The sequence below is a fragment of the Tachysurus vachellii genome, chromosome 8, assembly GCF_030014155.1.
Source record: "Tachysurus vachellii isolate PV-2020 chromosome 8, HZAU_Pvac_v1, whole genome shotgun sequence".
NCBI classification, from domain to species: domain Eukaryota; kingdom Metazoa; phylum Chordata; class Actinopteri; order Siluriformes; family Bagridae; genus Tachysurus; species Tachysurus vachellii.
Genome location: NC_083467.1, coordinates 3,122,501 through 3,141,935, shown reverse-complemented (window position 1 = coordinate 3,141,935; position 19,435 = coordinate 3,122,501). Strand labels below are relative to the sequence as shown.

The window sequence follows — 19,435 nt, the reverse complement described above, 5'->3', positions numbered from 1 at the left end:
TTATCTAGGAAGAAGATGCATGGTAAAAAGCTTGTGCATACAGAAGTCCAATGGTGTTTGTTTAGCCATGGCGCAATACAAAAACGGTGCTTGAATACGGATGTACAACTGTAGCTAGGCAATAAGTAATCGGAAAAGGAATTCAGTCTTTCAGTCAGTTTACATGTGGGTGGCTTTCCGATATAGATTTTTGACTGTTGGTTCACAACATCAGCTGAACTGATGTAAGAATCTTAAAATCGCCTGACATGTTAAGAAATACTTTGCTACTGCAAATAAAAAAATTTTTGGGACTGGTAGCTCTGAACAGCTAATAGAGTATTTCTATCGTCACTGTTTCACGAGTTTAAATCCTCCATTTGCTTGTAATTGAATAGAGTAGGGGAAAAAAAGCACTAAAGAAAGCTCTTTCGGATTCCTGAACTCTTAATAGCGCAATCAATTACTTAAAATGTCGGTTTCATTCAGTTCTATGCACCGACTTAATCGTCTAATTTGGACAGGTTTCATTTCCTTCACATATTTGTTTCGTCCAACAATTTTTTTTTCCACAACCAATAACGATGCTTCTGTTGTGTTGTCCAAGTTTCTTTAGGCATATCACTCACTCTCTCACCTTCTACCGCTTATCCGAACTACCTCGGGTCACGGGGAGCCTGTGCCTATCTCAGGCGTCATGGCAGGATACACCCTGGACGAAGTGCCAACCCATCACAGGGCACACACACACACACACACACACACACACACACACACACACACTGCGGACAATTTTCCAGAGATGCCAATCAACCTACCATGCATGTCTTTGGACCGGGGCACGGGGAGAACATGCAAACTCCACAGACACAAGGTGGAGGCGGGAATCGAACCCTGGAGGTGTGAGGCGAACGTGCTAACCACTAAGCCACCGTGCTCCCCTAGGCATATCACATTTTAGCTTTTCATAATACAAGACCTTAAAATTTTAAAACCTTTAAAAAGTCAGTAAAGTAAAAAAAAAACAATAAAATAATAATAATAATAATAATAATAATAATAATAATAATAATAATAATAATAATAATAATAATAATGGGTTGGCATTCCGTCCAGGGTGTATCCTGCCTTGATGCCCGATGATGCCTGAGATCGCCTCAGGTCACGGGGACAGGCTCCCCGTGACCCGAGGTAGTTTGGATAAGCGGTAGAAAATGAATGAATGAATAATAATAATAAGGGGGCACGGTGGCTTAGTGGTTAGCACGTTCACCTCACACCACCAGGGAAAAATGAAAAAATGTAGAAAATGAATGAATTAATAATAATAATAATTTTCACACCAGTAAAATCCCATAATTTATGTTCCTTATGCAGATTTGGTGCTTTAATATACAAAGCAAGTTATATTCTAAAAGTAGCTAACACTATATTAGCGTATCATATGCATACTCATGCTTCAAAGTTCAAAAAAGTCTGTACATCACTAAAGAAAAAATTCTAATAAGAACTTTGTAGAATATATTTGCATTTGTAGAACAGTCATCTCAACTCTCAAGGACGCTACAAAGAATACATTTTTATTGCAAAAGACATTGCCACAAAACAGCTTTAAAAATTGAAAATCTCTAACGAGCAAGCAACAGCGGAGAAAAAAAACTCCCAGTGATAACATGAGAGAGAAACCTTGAGAGGAACCAGACTGAAAGGAGAAGAGAGACTGAAAGTAGATATATTCGTGTCTATCTTGTATCTATATTATGTTTAAATGCTTTTTATAGCTTGGTTGAGAATAAATGTACCCTGAAGCATAGGAATATCTGAAAGTTTTGACCTTACAGGGAGATTTAGCTGGTCTTCATGAGAACAAAACATACTGTAGCGTTTATTAAAACTTTCCTTTTAATTTCTGAGGTTAAACTCTAGCTATTTTAATTGGGGATCAAATAGCTGCATTAATAATTATGTCTTCACAAGGACAGAAAAACAAGTGTGTGTGTGTATGTGTGTGCGTGTGTGTGTGTGTTTGTGCTGAGAGATCTCCATCTGTGCAAAGACTGCTAATGACCATTGTTCACGTCGACCACGGCTGTAAGCCTCAGTCTCGGTGTCAGCACAGAGCTGGGATAAGAGGAGTTTCTATTACAACATGGTGCGTGAAGTGAATTTCAAATGAATCCTTAGGCATCACTGACTCATGCAGATTTTTAAGCATTATGCCTTGTAACAATAAATCACAGATAACCATGACTATGATGACTTCATTTTCTTGGGGTGAGAGCTTGCCTAGGGCTGATGTGTTAAATGTTACATGGTGTGTGTCTGCCATCTGTTTAGTGGTGAAGGAAATCTATTTTAAAACAAATAACCAAATCATCCATCATGCTTCTGTTAACTCTCTACTATCTCTGGTAATTAAAGCATCCAAATATATTGGTTAAATTTGTGATTAATGGTTCAAGTTCACCAGAAAAATGTTAACAAAATAACGATTGTTTAGCCAGATTGCACAGATGATTGCATCTATGATTAATGATTAGGTTTGAATCCATATGCTATAAGTGCATGAGTTTGATTTGCTGACTTCAGAACAAAGCCTCTGTCTCTAGTTCAGTTAAATTGCCCCTTTAGCACATGGACTTGTCACATTAAGACTCATCATGGAACCTCAGCCAGATAAATCTGCATCTGCATCATTCTCCCGCTGTTATCTTTAATAATTCAGCACCGACAGTGCTGGGTCATTCTGAGTGAGTGCTTCTGCCCCTGTAGGATAGAGTTATCTGCTTCATTTCCATCCATCTGTGTCTCACCATGTAGCTCTCGTTGTTTTAGAGAGGAGGAGATACTACAGTGCGATTTCCATGCACTTATTTCGATGCAAATTTGTGCAATGTATATGGAAAAAAAACATGCCCAGAATAGGGGGGCACGGTGGCTTAGTGGTTAGCACGTTCGCCTCACACCTCCAGGGTTGGGGGTTCGATTCCTGCCTCCACCGTGTGTGTGTGTGGAGTATGCATGTTCTCCCCGTGCCTCGGGGGTTTCCTCGGGGTACTCCGGTTTCCTTCCCCGGTCCAAAGACATGCATGGTAGGTTGATTGGCATCCCTGGAAAACTGTCCGTAGTGTGTGATTGTGTGAGTGAATGAGAATGTGTGTGTGTGTGTGCCCTGCGATGGGTTGGCACTCCGTCCAGGGTGTATCCTGCCTTGATGCCCAATGACGCCTGAGATAGGCACAGGCTCCCCGTGACCCGAGGTAGTTCGGATAAGCGGTAGAAGATGAATGAATGCCCAGAATACACTATAGGGCCAAACGTTTTTGGACACCTGACAATCACACGGTCATAACATAGGTGCTGGTTGAACATTTCGTTCCAGATTTATTCTCCTTTACTCTTATGATAAGCTCCAGTCCTCTCTTCTGTGAAGGCTTTCCAGTAGATCTTGGAGCGAGGCTGTAGGGATTTGTGTTTATTCAGCTACAAGAGCATTAGTGAGATCAAACACTGATGTTGTAAGAGTGAGGAGACCTGGGGTTCAGTCGGTGTTCCAGTTCATCCCAAAGGTGTTCAGTGTGGTTGAGTCAGGGCTCTGTGTAGGCACGTAAGACCATGTCTTCATGAAGCTCAGGGGCTTTGTGTTCATGGTGGAATTGAATTTAATTGAAATTGTAATGTTACACTACAGTCTCAGTACTTAAGCGGTATTGTGTGACAATAAGATTGTAAAATGAGCTTAAAGGTGGGGTCTCCGTTGTTTGAGAAATGCTTCAGAAAACTGCGTTGGGCCACCAAACAAAGCAAAAACAAAACTAACGTGTAGCCAATGAGCAGAAAGGGGCGGGTCTTGTCAATATGGGCGGAGAGAGTGTTCAGTGCGCATGTGTGACGTTAGCAGAAAGCGGTTTTAACATTGACATGGAGGATAAAAATAAAGAAAGAAAGCGAAAAAAGGCTTACGATAAGGTAAGAAGTAGGACGTGTTAATATAGGATCAGCTTTCCAGCGCTGGAGAGAACTGAAGGAGCAGGAAGGCCTGCGATGGGACGCCGAAGCGCTTTTTTCCTTCTCGATAGATGAGTAACGTTGGTTTTGCTTTGTTACACAGAACTAATATATGCCTTTGTCCTTTACATGATTATGCTTGTGTGTCATTTTTGCTTGTTTGTTTATCTGCAATCGTATTGTTCTTCCCTTCAGCTATGATAAAGAAACATTTCTTTCCATTAGTTGCCTGGGTTACGTATGTATGTGTGGGCGGGGCTATCAATACAGGGGTGGGACCCATTTGGGTTAGGGGCGTGTTTGTTTTGGTGATTTCAAATGTCAACATTGGCTTTCAAACAACGGAGACCCCACCTTTAAGACACCTTCCAAATCATTATTCATTATTTTTGAACCCTTAAAGAGAGGAGGTGCAGAACCCATCGGTGGAATCATGGCACAGCTTGGACCTCAGCTTCTCTCTGTATTAAAAATTCATACACTTCTTTACTAACTATTATAAAAATGCTTATGGAATCTGTGGTAGAAGTTTATTCAGATGCAGTGTAGATTTAGAAGTAGCCCAGGACTTTGTTTAACTTTGCATGGGATATCAATTAAAAACTGAAAGCTGCTCAGCATGTAGGAGAATTCTGCTTCGGTCATATTTTCTGAGGCCTGGAGGTCAAAAGTACTAATACTGGAGCCAATGAAAATGTGTTAGATTTTAGGCAGCATTTTTTTTTTTTCGCCACATGCTGCTGCCTTCCAAGGGCATTCGTTCTCTATTAAGGACAGACTGAAATCAGTGTTTGGATTCATAAAGAGTTAGATGAAACAAAGCCTATTAGCATACATCGTTAATATTAATAAGAAGAGCTTACATTCATGAGAAAATTCATCATTTCTCTGGGTCTGCTGGTATTTTGTTCTGACAGATATCCTTTAAACGTGTTATAATAATATTTAAAGAATTTGATTTAGCAAATTTGAAGTAGCAAAAAAAAAAAATCAACACAATCCACCTCCATCTTCGAAGCTAACAGAAAAAGACATTTCTCTGGCTTTGTGATTGTAGAGTTTTCCCAGGTTGAGTGTTATACGTTTGTATGACTGGTTTGTTTCTCCACCACAAAAAAACAAATAGAGAATCCATTGGGAAGAAAGAAGGAAAACAGATGCAGAAAAAAGGCCCATTTTCCTGAGCGATATCCAATTTCTTCAAAGGCTGGAAAAGGTTCCTGCTCAAAAAGTGTCTCTTTTTAGAAAATAGAAAAGATCAATTCAACATATTCATTAAAAAAAAAGAACGTTTTGTGATTCAGTACAAAAGAAGACATGATTTCAGACAGTGTACCTTAATAAAGCTCCACAAGTAAGAGTCACTGACTCAAAACTAACGACTGTAAGAATATCACTCACTCACTCACTCACTCACTCACTCACTCACTCACTCACTCACTCACCTTCTACCGCTTATCCGAACTACCTCGGGTCACGGGGAGCCTGTGCCTATCTCAGGCGTCATTAGGCATCAAGGCAGGATAGACCCTGGACGGAGTGCCAACCCATCGCAGGGCACACACACACACTCATTCACTCACGCAATCACACACTACGGAAAATTGTCCGTAGTGTGTGGCACGGGGCACGGGGCACGGGGCTCCCCGAGGCACGGCGAGAACATGCAAACTCCACACACACAAGGTGGAGGCGGGAATCGAACCCCCAACCCTGGAGGTGTGAGGCCAACGTGCTAATCACATGAACATTTTTATTTAATTTTTTTATAGTTTTTTTTTATGCCACTCAGTAGACAATAAATCGATTTCTAGATCAGTAGATCAAATGCTGATTGATATTAAGATGATATAAAGACAGTGGTGAGCTTTCAGAGACAATTTCTTTCTTTCTTTGGGTCCAAATTGCATGAAGTGCTCGTCGTTAACATAACTGATTAGACAGTGAAATAAATGAATAAGGTGCGTGTTTAATAAAGTGTAAACAAACAAGGCAAACGCTCTTCAATAAATCTGCCTTAATGAGAGAAAGTCATGATATCACGGCTACAATTCACACAATCCATCATTTTTTTTTAGATTAATCTGACATTGTAATATCGAACTTATTATTAATTATTATTTCACGACCAATATGCTCTTAGATGCAATAATAAATGATCACTCGGTTCTCATTCTATCCCTTGTACAGCATTATATAATTATTTGTATTAAACTGTTTTTGCATTTATTTTAACTTTTAGGTACTGTGAACAGATCCTTATTAAATAATAGCATGTATATAGCTTTTCATTTGCCGAATGATTATTAATTCCTCGCTTGGAAGATAGCTAGTGAACTAAACTAATTACATTATCACTGTCTCGATAGCTCTGTTCTGTAAAAAAAAATAAATAAATAATATATATATATATATATATATATATATATATATATATATATATATATATATATATATGAAGACACATTTTCTTCTTCTGATTTTGATGATGAAAAATTCATGGTTTCTATGCTGTAGACTATTTGTCAGGAGTTATTTGGACAATCCCTTGCAGGTCCACAAGGGGAGTTTATTTATTTATGTTGTTCCTGATTTTTCAGCTGTCCCTTGTTTTCCCTTGATGCACAGCACTATATAAACTTTCCATGTAGACTTTTTATGAATCCAGTCATTCTTCAACTTGTGGATGAGGGGATCGAACCTGGATCCCAGAGGTAGCATCGGCCTCTCACATTTAGCAGATCAGACCCAACCCAGATCATGGAACCTGCATCAAGTGCATCAAGGGAAAACAAAAGAAAAGTGAGAAAGCAGGAAAACATACTAATAGGAAAAGGGCGTGGCATTTCCCAGATCGGATTAACAAACTGGCCCCTGGTGGTCTAGCAAGGAACTGTCCCAGTAACGCCTGACACTATTTTTATCCATCTCATACAAACCAACAAAGTGGATTTATGTGTCTCATTACCTAATATTGTATTCATCAGACTATAGATAGATGCTAGGAACATGAATATTATAATGTTCCCATTCATCTCTTTTATACAGCTGAGCAATTAAGGGCCTTAATCAGGGGCCCAGGAGTGGCAGCTTGCGCCGACTCACAACCTTCTGATCAGTAATCCAACACCTTAACCACATCCCCATATGGGCAAAATGGGTTCATCTAGCCAGTATTGCGATGGGCTGCTAGGCAGGGTAGCTTTCTCTCTTTTCTGCTTCCTAAGGGAGCTAATTTAAAATGTTGCTCTTTAGAGAAGAGAGGAATCCTGTCAGGGTTTTTTTTTTCTTGCCTCCAGAAACACCAAAGCTGAGGTCATTAGAAATCTGCAGACATTACAGGGTCTTTCAATCTGTCTGCCGGTATCCAGATTGTATCCAGCCTCACTTTAAACATACAGGATCTGTAACTTAATACATGATTACTGTTAGAAAATAACGGCATGTAATTGGCACATTTCTGCTGAACCTTACCTTTAAATGCCTTACATTTTGTGTAAGAAGAAAATGTTTTTGATAACGAACATGAAGGAAAAAAATGGACACACTGTTCATTAGTGGAATTTAAAGAGCTTATGGTTATAGACATTTATTCTATTTACTTAACATAGACGTAGATTTTGTTTGGGGGGGTGTTGAAGTGTGAATGGAGATGCTTTGTGATTTTTTTATATTCTTGCTTTGTGAGAGGAAGGAGAAAGAAAGAAAAAGTGAGGAAGAAAGAGAAAAAAGATGAAATAGAAAAAAGAAAGAAAGAAAGACAGAAAGAAAGAAAGAAAGAAAGAAAGAAAGAAAGAAAGAAAGAAAGAAAGAAAGAACACTGTTATATTTGCAGTGTGATTACAAATTTTCCCTTGTATATCTTTATCCCTATCTATCTATCTATCTATCTATCTATCTATCTATCTATCTATCTATCTATCTATAGGTATCTATCTATCTATCTATCTATCTATCTATCTATCTATCTATCTATCTATCTATCTATCTATCTATCTGTCTGTCTATCTATCTATCTATCTATCTATCTATCTATCTATCTATCTATCTATCTATCTATCTATCTATCCTCCACAAACATTTACAATCAAATGAGTGTGTCATTAAAACAAATTACACAGGGCCTAATAATGAATCCAAGTAATTAAAATTCAAAATGAAAATTCCATCAACCGAAGAAGGCTTCAAGCGACATCCAGCGTAAACAACTTTATTGTTCTTGATAATAAACGGAACTATTAAAATAACATTTAGCTAACATTAACACAAGGCTGTGTTGTGCTAACTTGCTATATCGACAGTTACAGCTAAGTTGCTATGAATTAGCTAGCTAGCAACAATGTATGGATTTTCATTTGCTAGATTACATCACGTACATGTACTGCTTCCTTCTGAGACCAACCGTCTGACATCGATACTTCTGATAAGACGTGGAGTTCTCTAGAGTAATTAAACAAAGCTCATACTGTACATAAACTGATCCAACTCACGATTCTGAATGTATCCCTAATGACAGTGAAGACGTTGAACGCTCTCTACAGTACTGTTCGGGTGACTGATCGGCAAACCAGTTGTTTGTTTTTTCCTGATGGATTTGGTACTGCTGTTAGAAATTCAAATCATTTATACAAATTAATTAGACAGATCTAATGACATAAGCTTATTAGTAAGTCTGGCATATTGTTCAGCTGACAGCTGTTTGATGAAGCATGCGCTCTTTATGTGTCTTAGACTGGGTGTATGTCCAAAGATCCAGTATGAAGCCATATGCCTTATTATTATTATTATTATTATTATTATTATTATTATTATTATTATTATTATTATCTTCTATAAGGTGGTGATTTTTTTTTAGATCCCAAATCAGTGAAAACAGCTTATACATATAAGCAGATGCTAGGTGTTTTCTTTGGTTTAACTCTAAAACCATTTTTATTCACATTTTTTTTTTGTTTGTTTTTATGCCTTTGGATTTATGTTACTAGTCTTTGCTGCTTTATAACTTTTCCGCCTTTTACTCCAAAGAAAACAACATGCAATTGCTTAATACTAATGCTACATAGGTCAAATTGGTGTTAGTATCCATGTATCAGGTTAGGCCAGGGCTGTCAAGTGTCACGCATTGAGAGTGACAGTCACCCATTTGGGTCTTTTCTCACGTTCTCCCGCCCACACATCGTATTTCTCACACAGAAAAACTTTTTGACTATTTATCATACATTTAATATGCCGCAGCGCCCAAAATGTATCAGTCCGCACCACTTTCTCTATGGAACCGGGCAGGAATCAAACGCGTTTCTTCTTAGTCGAGCCTGACACTTATCAGCCAATCAAAAAAAGAGGCTACACAATAGCCAATCAGAAAATAGCACTATCTGGGTAAGATTTAATGCAACAACCAATGGAAAAAAAAACATATTCATTAGAGAGGGTATTTTTGATGGTCGGTTTGAATAAATCCTCAATACGAAACAGCTTCTCTGGTTGGGACATTGTCCTCAATCATGACCCTAAAAATGTCTGGGCTTGAGCTGAACTGTTTTAAATGGGAGCAACATTACAAATGATAAAGGAGTCCAAAAATGTAACAAGCACTTACAATAAACAACACCAGTCATAATCTCTCTCTCTCTCTCTCTCTCTCTCTCTCTCTCACACACACACACACACACACAAACACAAATTAATAAATGGAAATTAAACAAATACTTTGTGTGTTTGGGGAGGGGGGGTCACGCTTGCATGGGCTAGGCTAAGACGAATCATTCTTGATCTGATTCACACCTGATTCTTCCCCATTTATTATTAAAGCCTGGCTTGTTGTCTTTGATAAACCACCTCAACTGTATAGTCTGCAGGAAACACATAAGGAAAACCTTGAATTAGACACTTAGTTCTGCTTGTGTTAACTCGTCCACAACAACTACAAGGATTTCTAATCACAGTATCCATAGTGACTCAGATAAGGATGAGTTCTTCATAAACACACTTACTCTTCTCTCTGTTCTTACTGTTCTCGCTGTTATCTCGGTTCTCTCTGTTCTTCCTGTTATCTCGGTTCTCTCTGTTTCTCCTGTTCTCTTGGTTCGTGCTCTTCTCTCTGTTTTTAATGTTCTCTGTTTTCTCATTCTCTCGGCTCTGTCCGTTCTTACCGTTCTCTAATTATGTCGCTTTGTAGAAGCCAACGTTCTGTTTTCCTATTTAAGCTTATAAAATTTAATGCGGCCTAGAGCTTTCGAGCCACATGCACCAAATTCGGATATGTTGTAGACCCTTGTCTGAAGTTCTATTACTTTTCTAAGCGATCCGAGTACCGGTACTTCTGGTACCGGGTCTCAAAGTGGCCTTTTTTCCCATAGACTCCCATTATAAATTTTGAAGGTTTATAACTCGGCAAGCTTTCAAACTATCTACACCAATCTCGGCCAGCTCCTTTAGGGAGAGACTCTGAACAAACTTTTAAATTGGTGTACTGACTGGCCTTTCGGTTGTGCTGCAGCCCCGCCCCCAAAATATGCAAAATCAAAAAACTTTTTACAACATGGACATGTGACATATCAAAACACTCAGAACAATGAGGGGAACTCCCTCACGTGTATTCTGATGACGTCACATGCTCATCTCCACTTGCCTCCAAATGTTTTGTCACCCTATCTTTCTGTCCACTTGCCACCAAAAGTAACACTGATCCTTATGTCCACTCGCCTCCAAAAAGCACCGGCCTTTGCGAATACTTGCCTCGTCAAAGCCAACATCAAAGTTTGTCACGACGAACTTTACAAATCTAGTTTTCACTGTTCTTGTTGTTCTCATCGTTCGCTTGGTTCCCAGTGTTTTCTCTGTTCCTTCTGACTCAAGGTTCTCCCTGTTCTCACTATTCTCTCGGTTATCTCTGCTTGTTCTGTGCTCTCTTTTCACTCGGTTCCCTCTATTCTCTCTTTACTCTCTTTGTTCTCAGTCACCTGCTTATTAAAGAGAGAGATGTTGATCAGCAGAAGATTTCCCACTCATTTCTAACTGGACTTGAGATGTAAAAACAGGTCAGTGATATTACACTAATTCTGTTGGTTAATAAATAAGTAAAAATAATCAGTCTGTGTTTAATGTTTAATGAGTTTAGATACTCATCCTGATTGGGTTTGTAACATGGATTAAAATGACTTTTCATGGTTATTTGTCTATAAGTCTGCAAAGGCATCTTCAGTTTTTTTCTGTATAATTGAATCCTTGGTCTGTATACTGTAGCCTACTTTAATCTTTGACTTGTGATTCATCATTATGAGGCATGCTTTTGAAACCAACAGAAATACTGCTTTTTCTTAAGAAGATCATTAAACCTTTCTTAACCTTTTGTTTCTGTGCACAATGCTATTTTTACCGTTCTCTTTTTAATATCCAAGAAATATAAAAGCTGAAATCATTGCACTGGCAAAGCCAGGTGATAGAAAGCAAATTGGTCTGGATGTCTCACTTGTCTACTTCTATAAAAATTGTTGAGAGATTCTGAACATTTTTTCTTTAACTCCATTTTTGTTGTTATCTCCTCTACATGGATTAACAACAGAGAACAAATTTGCCAAGACTGGCATTTGAATGCCATCACGTCTGGCCCATAATGCAGTTCCTATCACATGACTTCCTCAAAACTCATAACACGGACAAGGGAGAGAACAAAGCGGGGTGTTCATCGTCTCGAGACTAGAGGGAAGGGTGAGGAGTCACAAGCCCCACCACCTGCTCATGTGACGTTACAGCAGTAGAATGACTAAGCACTTAAACGCAGTAAGATGCCTAGGCACTGTGCCATAGGAAAGTTGGACTGATGAAGATTTCACACAGATATGACAACAGAGCTGCACACAGCAAATGGTTATGTTTAAATATAATGTAAAAACTACTTCTAGTAATAAAAAGACTGCTTAGAAGCACCGTCGGATACTGAAGGTGAGATCTTAGATCTTGGGAACTAAAGTTTGGACCATCTTTTGTTTTCAGTAAGGACTTAACTTATGAAGCTCTTAGTCGCATCAGATGGACAAATAGCGTTTATTTCTTCCGCAAATAATGATGAAACAGACATAAAGTGCTGAGCACCCTGAACACTATCTGTACTGTTTACTCTATGTACTATCACCTGGGCTTAAAGATGCTTATCAAATATATAGACAAAGCAGCCGGGCACCAGTAGCTCGAATAAAGTATAAACATCCATCGTAATAAGATTAGAAGAAAAGTGTCAAGTTACAGAAGCATGGGAACTAAATAAAAATTGCGTACTTAAGTTACTATTTATCTCTAATATTTATCACTAATGATCAAGCCTGAGGTGAAGGTAGTGAGGAAAATCTCCCTGAGATGATACGAGGAAGAAACATTGAGAGGAACCAGACTCAGAAGTGACTCAGAACCCATCATCGTTTGGGTAACACTGGACAGGAAATAATGTCAATGTAAATAATGTCCTTTCTACAACAGTTTGAATTGTGTGACCAAGAGCTCCTGATGAACGAATAAGTCGGCATCATTTCTGACTTCATTACAGACTTAACACTAATCCCTTCCTGCCGAAGACTTCAAATGGTCACTTATGAAGAAACGAGCAGCGGTTCAAAGACTTGGGTCACTCATGTAGATTCATACATTTCTACAGGTGACAATGTTTAATCCTTAGAATGAGCAAAATACACCAAAGTAATCAAATGCCACCCAAAAGAGTTGCGGTCAGGTAATCAATAATTTGACGGTCATCTTGAGCACAACTGGCTTGATGGATCTTATTCTTAGTAGATGGTTCTCACAGATATTATATATCTAATATATACAATAAGGATAGATGGATGTACCTTAATAGAAAAATACTCAATGACCGAGTGGTGTGAAGTCAGAACAAAGCAGTGAATCAGCAGTAAACAAAGCAGCGAATCAGAATAAAATCGAGACAGAATAAAATATAATAGAAACAACTTGATTAAGAGATCAGATTATGTGACACAATGAGGAGAGATCCTAAACAATAACAGGACAAAAACAATCAGCAGGATCATGAACGTTTTCAAATCTTCTTTCGGCTTTTCCCTTCAGGGGTGGCCACAGCGAATCATCTCTCTCCACCTATCCTTGTCTTCTGCATCCTCAACACTTGCACCCACTAGCTTCATATCCTCATTAATTACATCCATATACCTCCTCTTTGCCTCCTGCCTGGCAGCACCATGTTTTCAAATAAGATTTTAAAATGTCTGATATTGGTGGCAACAGAAAGGCTCTGAGATTAGTTCGAAACCTGAACATGCCATTTAAAAAGCTTCCTGAAACAATGCTGAAGTTCATTTCATAACTGTGTGTGATGGCAGGAAAGTAGGTCAACAGTTAAAAGTATGTCATGATATTTTCTGGATTAGGAATATATCCTCTGACTGAAAAGGCTGTCCACGTCTCCTTACTTGTTTGGGGAAGCAATTTAAAATTGATCTATTTAAGTAAAATCTACTTGTTAAACAAAATACATTAAGAAAGAAGAAATACCTACATAAGCACATTGTGCCAAACTGGAAACTGTGAGACTTCCCTCAGTTGAACCCTTGGTTAAATAACCATATTATGATGAGAAGTTATAACAGAACAGTGTGTCCTGTAGTGAGAAACAGATGACGCACCAGTGTGACCTGGGCTTTATTTCCTGCAGCTGAGAAGCTTCCATTCACTACCTCTGGTACCATAAATGTCATTGAGTAACAAGATAAAGAAATTTTCTCAAAGCCAAAAGATTTCCCATGTCTCATGGAACAGCCAGTGTCATCGTTCCCAACTACTATCTTGTCTATGAAATGAAATGGATGCTTGAGAGAAGGTACAATGAATAAAACTTTGGGTATTTTCTTCCAACACTCAAGCAAATGCAAAGTCATAAGTGTTCAAAGTCCTAATTTATAAATTAATGTGCAAAGCTCATAGAGAGCTGAAAATGTCAAAATAATGACTAAATGGTGGAAAAATTACCCTCCATTTTTATTTGTATCCAACTATTTAAACAAAGTCCAAATATTTCTTACCTCCTCAAGCAAATACTGTGAAATACATTACTGTTCCCACAAAAAGCAAAACGATAAAACAAAACGCGTGACTCACTGAAGGCCGCCACTGCCAGGATGAGCGTCACCACGATGGAGATCCATGATACCCATAGTGCCTTCTTCCTGTAATTCTGAGCTTCATGGGGCTTTAGACGCATGCTGCTCTCCAACAGACCTGACGAAAAAGGTAAAAAAAATAATAATAAAGTCAGTTGATAGTAAATTTGCACCAGGATCCACTTAATACACTGGCCTATGATCGAGCCATAAAATGTTGCACTACTGCAAAGTGGTGCATGAAGACGAAACCCAGAAGAGAAGATCATGGCAGGAGCAAAATGGATCTGTTACCAGCTGTATCATGTGGTCAGGTACATGATTTAGAGCTTGTTGATTGATTTAGGTTTCTTCTGACTGCAAAACAAACACTGCAAAGGAAACCGGGCATGACATATTTTGGGGATTTCTATGGGTAGCGTCTTTTGTTTCTCTTTAGTCATCATTCACTTTTATTTTAGCCTAGGATACCCTTAGCATAAAAAGGATCTGAACCTTGGACTCTAATATCTTTAAAGGTTCGGTGCACGATGTTTGAAAGCCAATGTTGACATTTGAAATCACCAAAACAAACACGGCCCCAACCCAAATGGGTCTCACCCCTGTTTTGATAGCGCCTCCTACACACACATACGTAACCCAGGCAACTATTATGGCGGAACCTGCTGGGGCGGCTGGCCGAGGGGATATTTTTATCAATAAATGAACTCAATGAGTAATACTATGGTAATACACGTGTTTTTGTAGTACTGTGTGTTGTACCTCCGTTTTACGTTTTTTTTTTGGTTTTCGGTTTAGCTCCATTTCACGCAGAAGACGACGTAAAACTCCTAGCACCCGAGACAGAGGTAACGGCGGGTATTCGACATGTCAATGTTTCAACAGCTTTCTGCTAATGTCAGACATGCGCACTGAACACTCTACTGACAAGACACACAAATTTCTACTCATTGGCTACACGTTTGTTTTGTTTGTCGGCCCGACTCAGTTTTCTGAAGCATTTTTCAAACATCGTGCACCGCACCTTTAAGGATGGAAATGTATAACAATGTAAAAGTTGCTTAGTAGAAATTTAATACATCTGTTAAAGGTCTACTTTCAGTAACATTTCAATAAAAGATAATGTTTACAGCAAAAGCAACAACCCAAGCATAACGAAGAACCTACCATCTAATTAGTATAGACCAATAATAGCAATTCCATAATAGGAAGATATTTCTACAGACTCGAATTCCAAGTCTGCGAATTTAATCAATTTATTGCATTTTAAAATTCCATAAAAAACACATTGTGTGGCAGTTTCCAAATGATGCCATAAATGCCAAACAATCCTCTCTGTTTCTCCGTACAGACGTTAATCAAGGGACATGATCCAATAAGCTGTGGAGCAATAAAATCACAGAAAACAACCTACACACTGCCCAGTATCTCTGCAAAGTCTCTCCTTTGTCTAAAGTGAATGCTAAATGTTTTTCCTCCATAGCTAAATGCTTCACATAGTGATCACATGCTTCAGGAGGTTTGGGATTAGTATGACACCAAAGTTGAAAAAGAAAGCTAAGAACTGTGATCCCTCCTCATCTTATACTACCCCTTTTTCCTTCTCTATCTCACATGATTTAACCCGACTGGCACATAGGTATACATTTAGTCAAAAGTGTAAGCGTACGGATGTCTAAAGCAACAAAATGTTATGCTTCATTATTATGATAAAAATCCAATGGCAACCCTAACAATGGAAACTCTTAGAGAGAATAAATCTGAATTTTCTTACTTGACATTTATTCAAACCTGGAACCATGGAGGAGTGTGAAAGCTTTTTTGGAACCTGGGAGCGATTCCTGTCCGCTACACTGCTAACTTGCTAACTTGCTACATTACTTCCTGTTTGGTGATCGGAGGATCTGGGTTTAAGCCCCAGCACTCAAGTCTCTGTGGGGTTGATCAGAGGATCTGGATTGAAGCCCCAGCATTCAAGTCTCTGGGGTGTTGATCGGAAGATCTGGGTTCAAGACCCAACACTCAAGTCTCTGGGGTTTTGATCGGAAGATCTGGGTTCAAGACCCAACACTCAAGTCTCTGGGGTGTTGATCGGAAGATCTGGGTTCAAGACCCAACACTCAAGTCTCTGGGGTTTTGATCGGAAGATCTGGGTTCAAGACCCAACACTCAAGTCTCTGGGGTTTTGATCGGAAGCTCTGGGTTCAAGACCCAACACTCAAGTCTCTGGGGTGTTGATCGGAAGCTCTGGGTTCAAGACCCAACACTCAAGTCTCTGGGGTGTTGATCGGAGGATCTGGGTTCAAGACCCAACACTCAAGTCTCTGGGGTGTTGATCGGAAGATCTGGGTTCAAGACCCAACACTCAAGTCTCTGGGGTGTTGATCGGAAGATCTGGGTTCAAGACCCAACACTCAAGTCTCTGGGGTTTTGATCGGAAGATCTGGGTTCAAGACCCAACACTCAAGTCTCTGGAGTGTTGATCGGAGGATCTGGGTTCAAGACCCAACACTCAAGTCTCTGGGGTTTTGATCGGAAGATCTGGGTTCAAGACCCAACACTCAAGTCTCTGGGGTGTTGATCGGAAGATCTGGGTTCAAGACCCAACACTCAAGTCTCTGGGGTTTTGATCGGAAGATCTGGGTTCAAGACCCAACACTCAAGTCTCTGGGGTTTTGATCGGAAGCTCTGGGTTCAAGACCCAACACTCAAGTCTCTGGGGTGTTGATCGGAAGCTCTGGGTTCAAGACCCAACACTCAAGTCTCTGGGGTGTTGATCGGAGGATCTGGGTTCAAGACCCAACACTCAAGTCTCTGGGGTGTTGATCGGAAGATCTGGGTTCAAGACCCAACACTCAAGTCTCTGGGGTGTTGATCGGAAGATCTGGGTTCAAGACCCAACACTCAAGTCTCTGGGGTTTTGATCGGAAGATCTGGGTTCAAGACCCAACACTCAAGTCTCTGGAGTGTTGATCGGAGGATCTGGGTTCAAGACCCAACACTCAAGTCTCTGGGGTTTTGATCGGAAGATCTGGGTTCAAGACCCAACACTCAAGTCTCTGGGGTGTTGATCGGAAGATCTGGGTTCAAGACCCAACACTCAAGTCTCTGGGGTTTTGATCGGAAGATCTGGGTTCAAGACCCAACACTCAAGTCTCTGGGGTGTTGATCGGAGGATCTGGGTTCGAGCTCTAATATTCAAGTCTCTGGGGTGTTGATTGGAGGATCTGGGTTCAAGCCCAAACACTCAAATCTCTATTCTGTTAATCGGAGGATCTGTGTTCAAGCCCTAATACTGCCAAGCTGCCCTTGAGAAAAGCCTTCAACCCTCTCTGCTCCAGTGGTGCTGTATCATGGCTGACCCTGTTCTCTGACCCCAACTTCCAAAGTTTGGATATGCAAAGAAAGAATTTCACTGTGCTGTAATGTATATGTGACAAAAGTAAAGTCTTTTATTCTAAATGCAATGGCCACAACGCTAGCTGTGATATTCTTGAAGTAGCTTCAACTCAAAGACCTCAGAGCTAAAAGCTAAATTTAAAAAAGTAAATCGAAAAGTATTCCATTCAACAGAAGAAATTATAAATCTGTAACATCAGCAAATAAAACCAAACATTCATAGGAACAGAGCACTGCGACTCCTTTTGTGGTTTGAGTGCTTACACTGAGAACATCGCCAAGGACTAAATGAAAAGAATGAAACATACAGATGAACACAATATACAGATGAATCTGGTGCCATATTTCAAACATATTTGTACAAATATGACGTATGGAATTGCAGAATTAATCTTCCGTCAGAAAGAAATTCTTCAAGATGAACACAAACCTCAGCTAAAGTGAGTTTATGTATTTGGACCCTGTATTGTCCTTATTGGATCCACACAGAATGCACTTAACACTATCATGAACTTATCAATAACATTAAACAGAAGTGTCTCAAAGTGCCATCTGCCTCATCCGGCTTCCAATTAGTTTGCTGGCTCATATTGTCCTTTAATGATGAGGTCAATGCTTCTAGTTATACCTCATATGATCACAAGAGGATGCGTGATGAAAGACATACCTGTCAGACTCCTAGTATGAAAATACGGCATTCACTAAATTCAAGGGGTTTCGTTACCACGACGTGAAGTGGGCGTGTTTCCGGAGGTCTTGGAAAAACGCCCTCTTTCGTTCGCCTCACACCTACAGGGTTGGGGGTTCGATTCCCGCCTCTGCCTTGTGTGTGTGTGTGGAGTTTGCATGTTCTCCCCGTGCCTCGGGGGTTTCCTCCGGGTACTCCGGTTTCCTCCCCCGGTCCAAAGACATGCATGGTAGGTTGATTGGCATCTCTGGAAAATTGTCCGTAGTGTGTGAGTGTGTGAGTGAATGAGAGTGTGTGTGTGTGTGTGCCCTGCGATGGGTTGGCACTCCGTCCAGGGTGTATCCTGCCTTGATGCCTGATGATGCCTGAGATAGGCACATGCTCCCCGTGACCCAAGAATAGTTCGGATAAGCGGTAGAAAATGAATGAATGCATGAATGAATGAATGAAATAAACAACCAAAAACTATGGTTAGGGTTAGGGTTAGATTATCAAATAGGCCACGCCTACCCGATGACGCAATATCTGTTACGCTGTTCTGAAATCCCTGGAAATAAGTGCATCCCGTATGAATACACCCTGAGAATTATCTCCATACTCGCATTATATTGACATTTCTTCCTACACCTCTGAATGATCCTAACTTTTATAAGGTTTGTCACTGGAGAAATGAACATGAAACAAAAAAAGATTTCCGATTGCTGCTGCAAGTATATCTCCAATTTGGAAAATGTCAGAACAGTCTTGTTTTGTTATACATCTTATTTGCAATTACAACTACTTAGCATTGTTTCTGAAGCTGGTCGCACCTTCCTGTACCAGCCACTCTTCTGAAATAAACAAAACAACAAGGCTGGAAAGTCATGTTCCCATTCTGACGCCTCTAACCATGTAGCATAGACATCATCAGCAAATGAAAAACCTTTATAAATTATTCAGTGGCACAAATTGATTGCTTGGGGTGATTTCATGTGCCACAGAGCAACACTGTGACACAGCTCTCATGGTCAAGGAATACTAATGCAGGCTTTGGAGGATGATGAGATGGTCACTTAGGATGGTGATCTGGAATCACGATTTCCACCTGCATAAGTAAGTGACTCTATCTGCTTAAAATCCATCCTGTCATTCTAATGAGTTTTGATCATGAAACAAAATAGGATGTTTTTAGTAAATAAAGTCTTAGCTTTTACCTTATTCTCACTATGCTGCAGTACACTGTTGATAAGCC

General features: G+C 39.7%; 1 protein-coding gene across 1 annotated transcript in view; it reads right to left on the bottom strand.

Moving 5' to 3' along the window:
- The window catches only part of tmem163a (transmembrane protein 163a), a 37,907-nt gene that overhangs the window by 16,109 nt on the left and 2,363 nt on the right, over positions 1-19,435 (bottom strand). Inside the window, exon 2 of the mRNA XM_060875750.1 lies at positions 14,116-14,235. Within this exon, the coding sequence (XP_060731733.1) occupies positions 14,116-14,235 (120 nt within the window). The remainder of the gene's footprint in view (positions 1-14,115; positions 14,236-19,435) is intronic.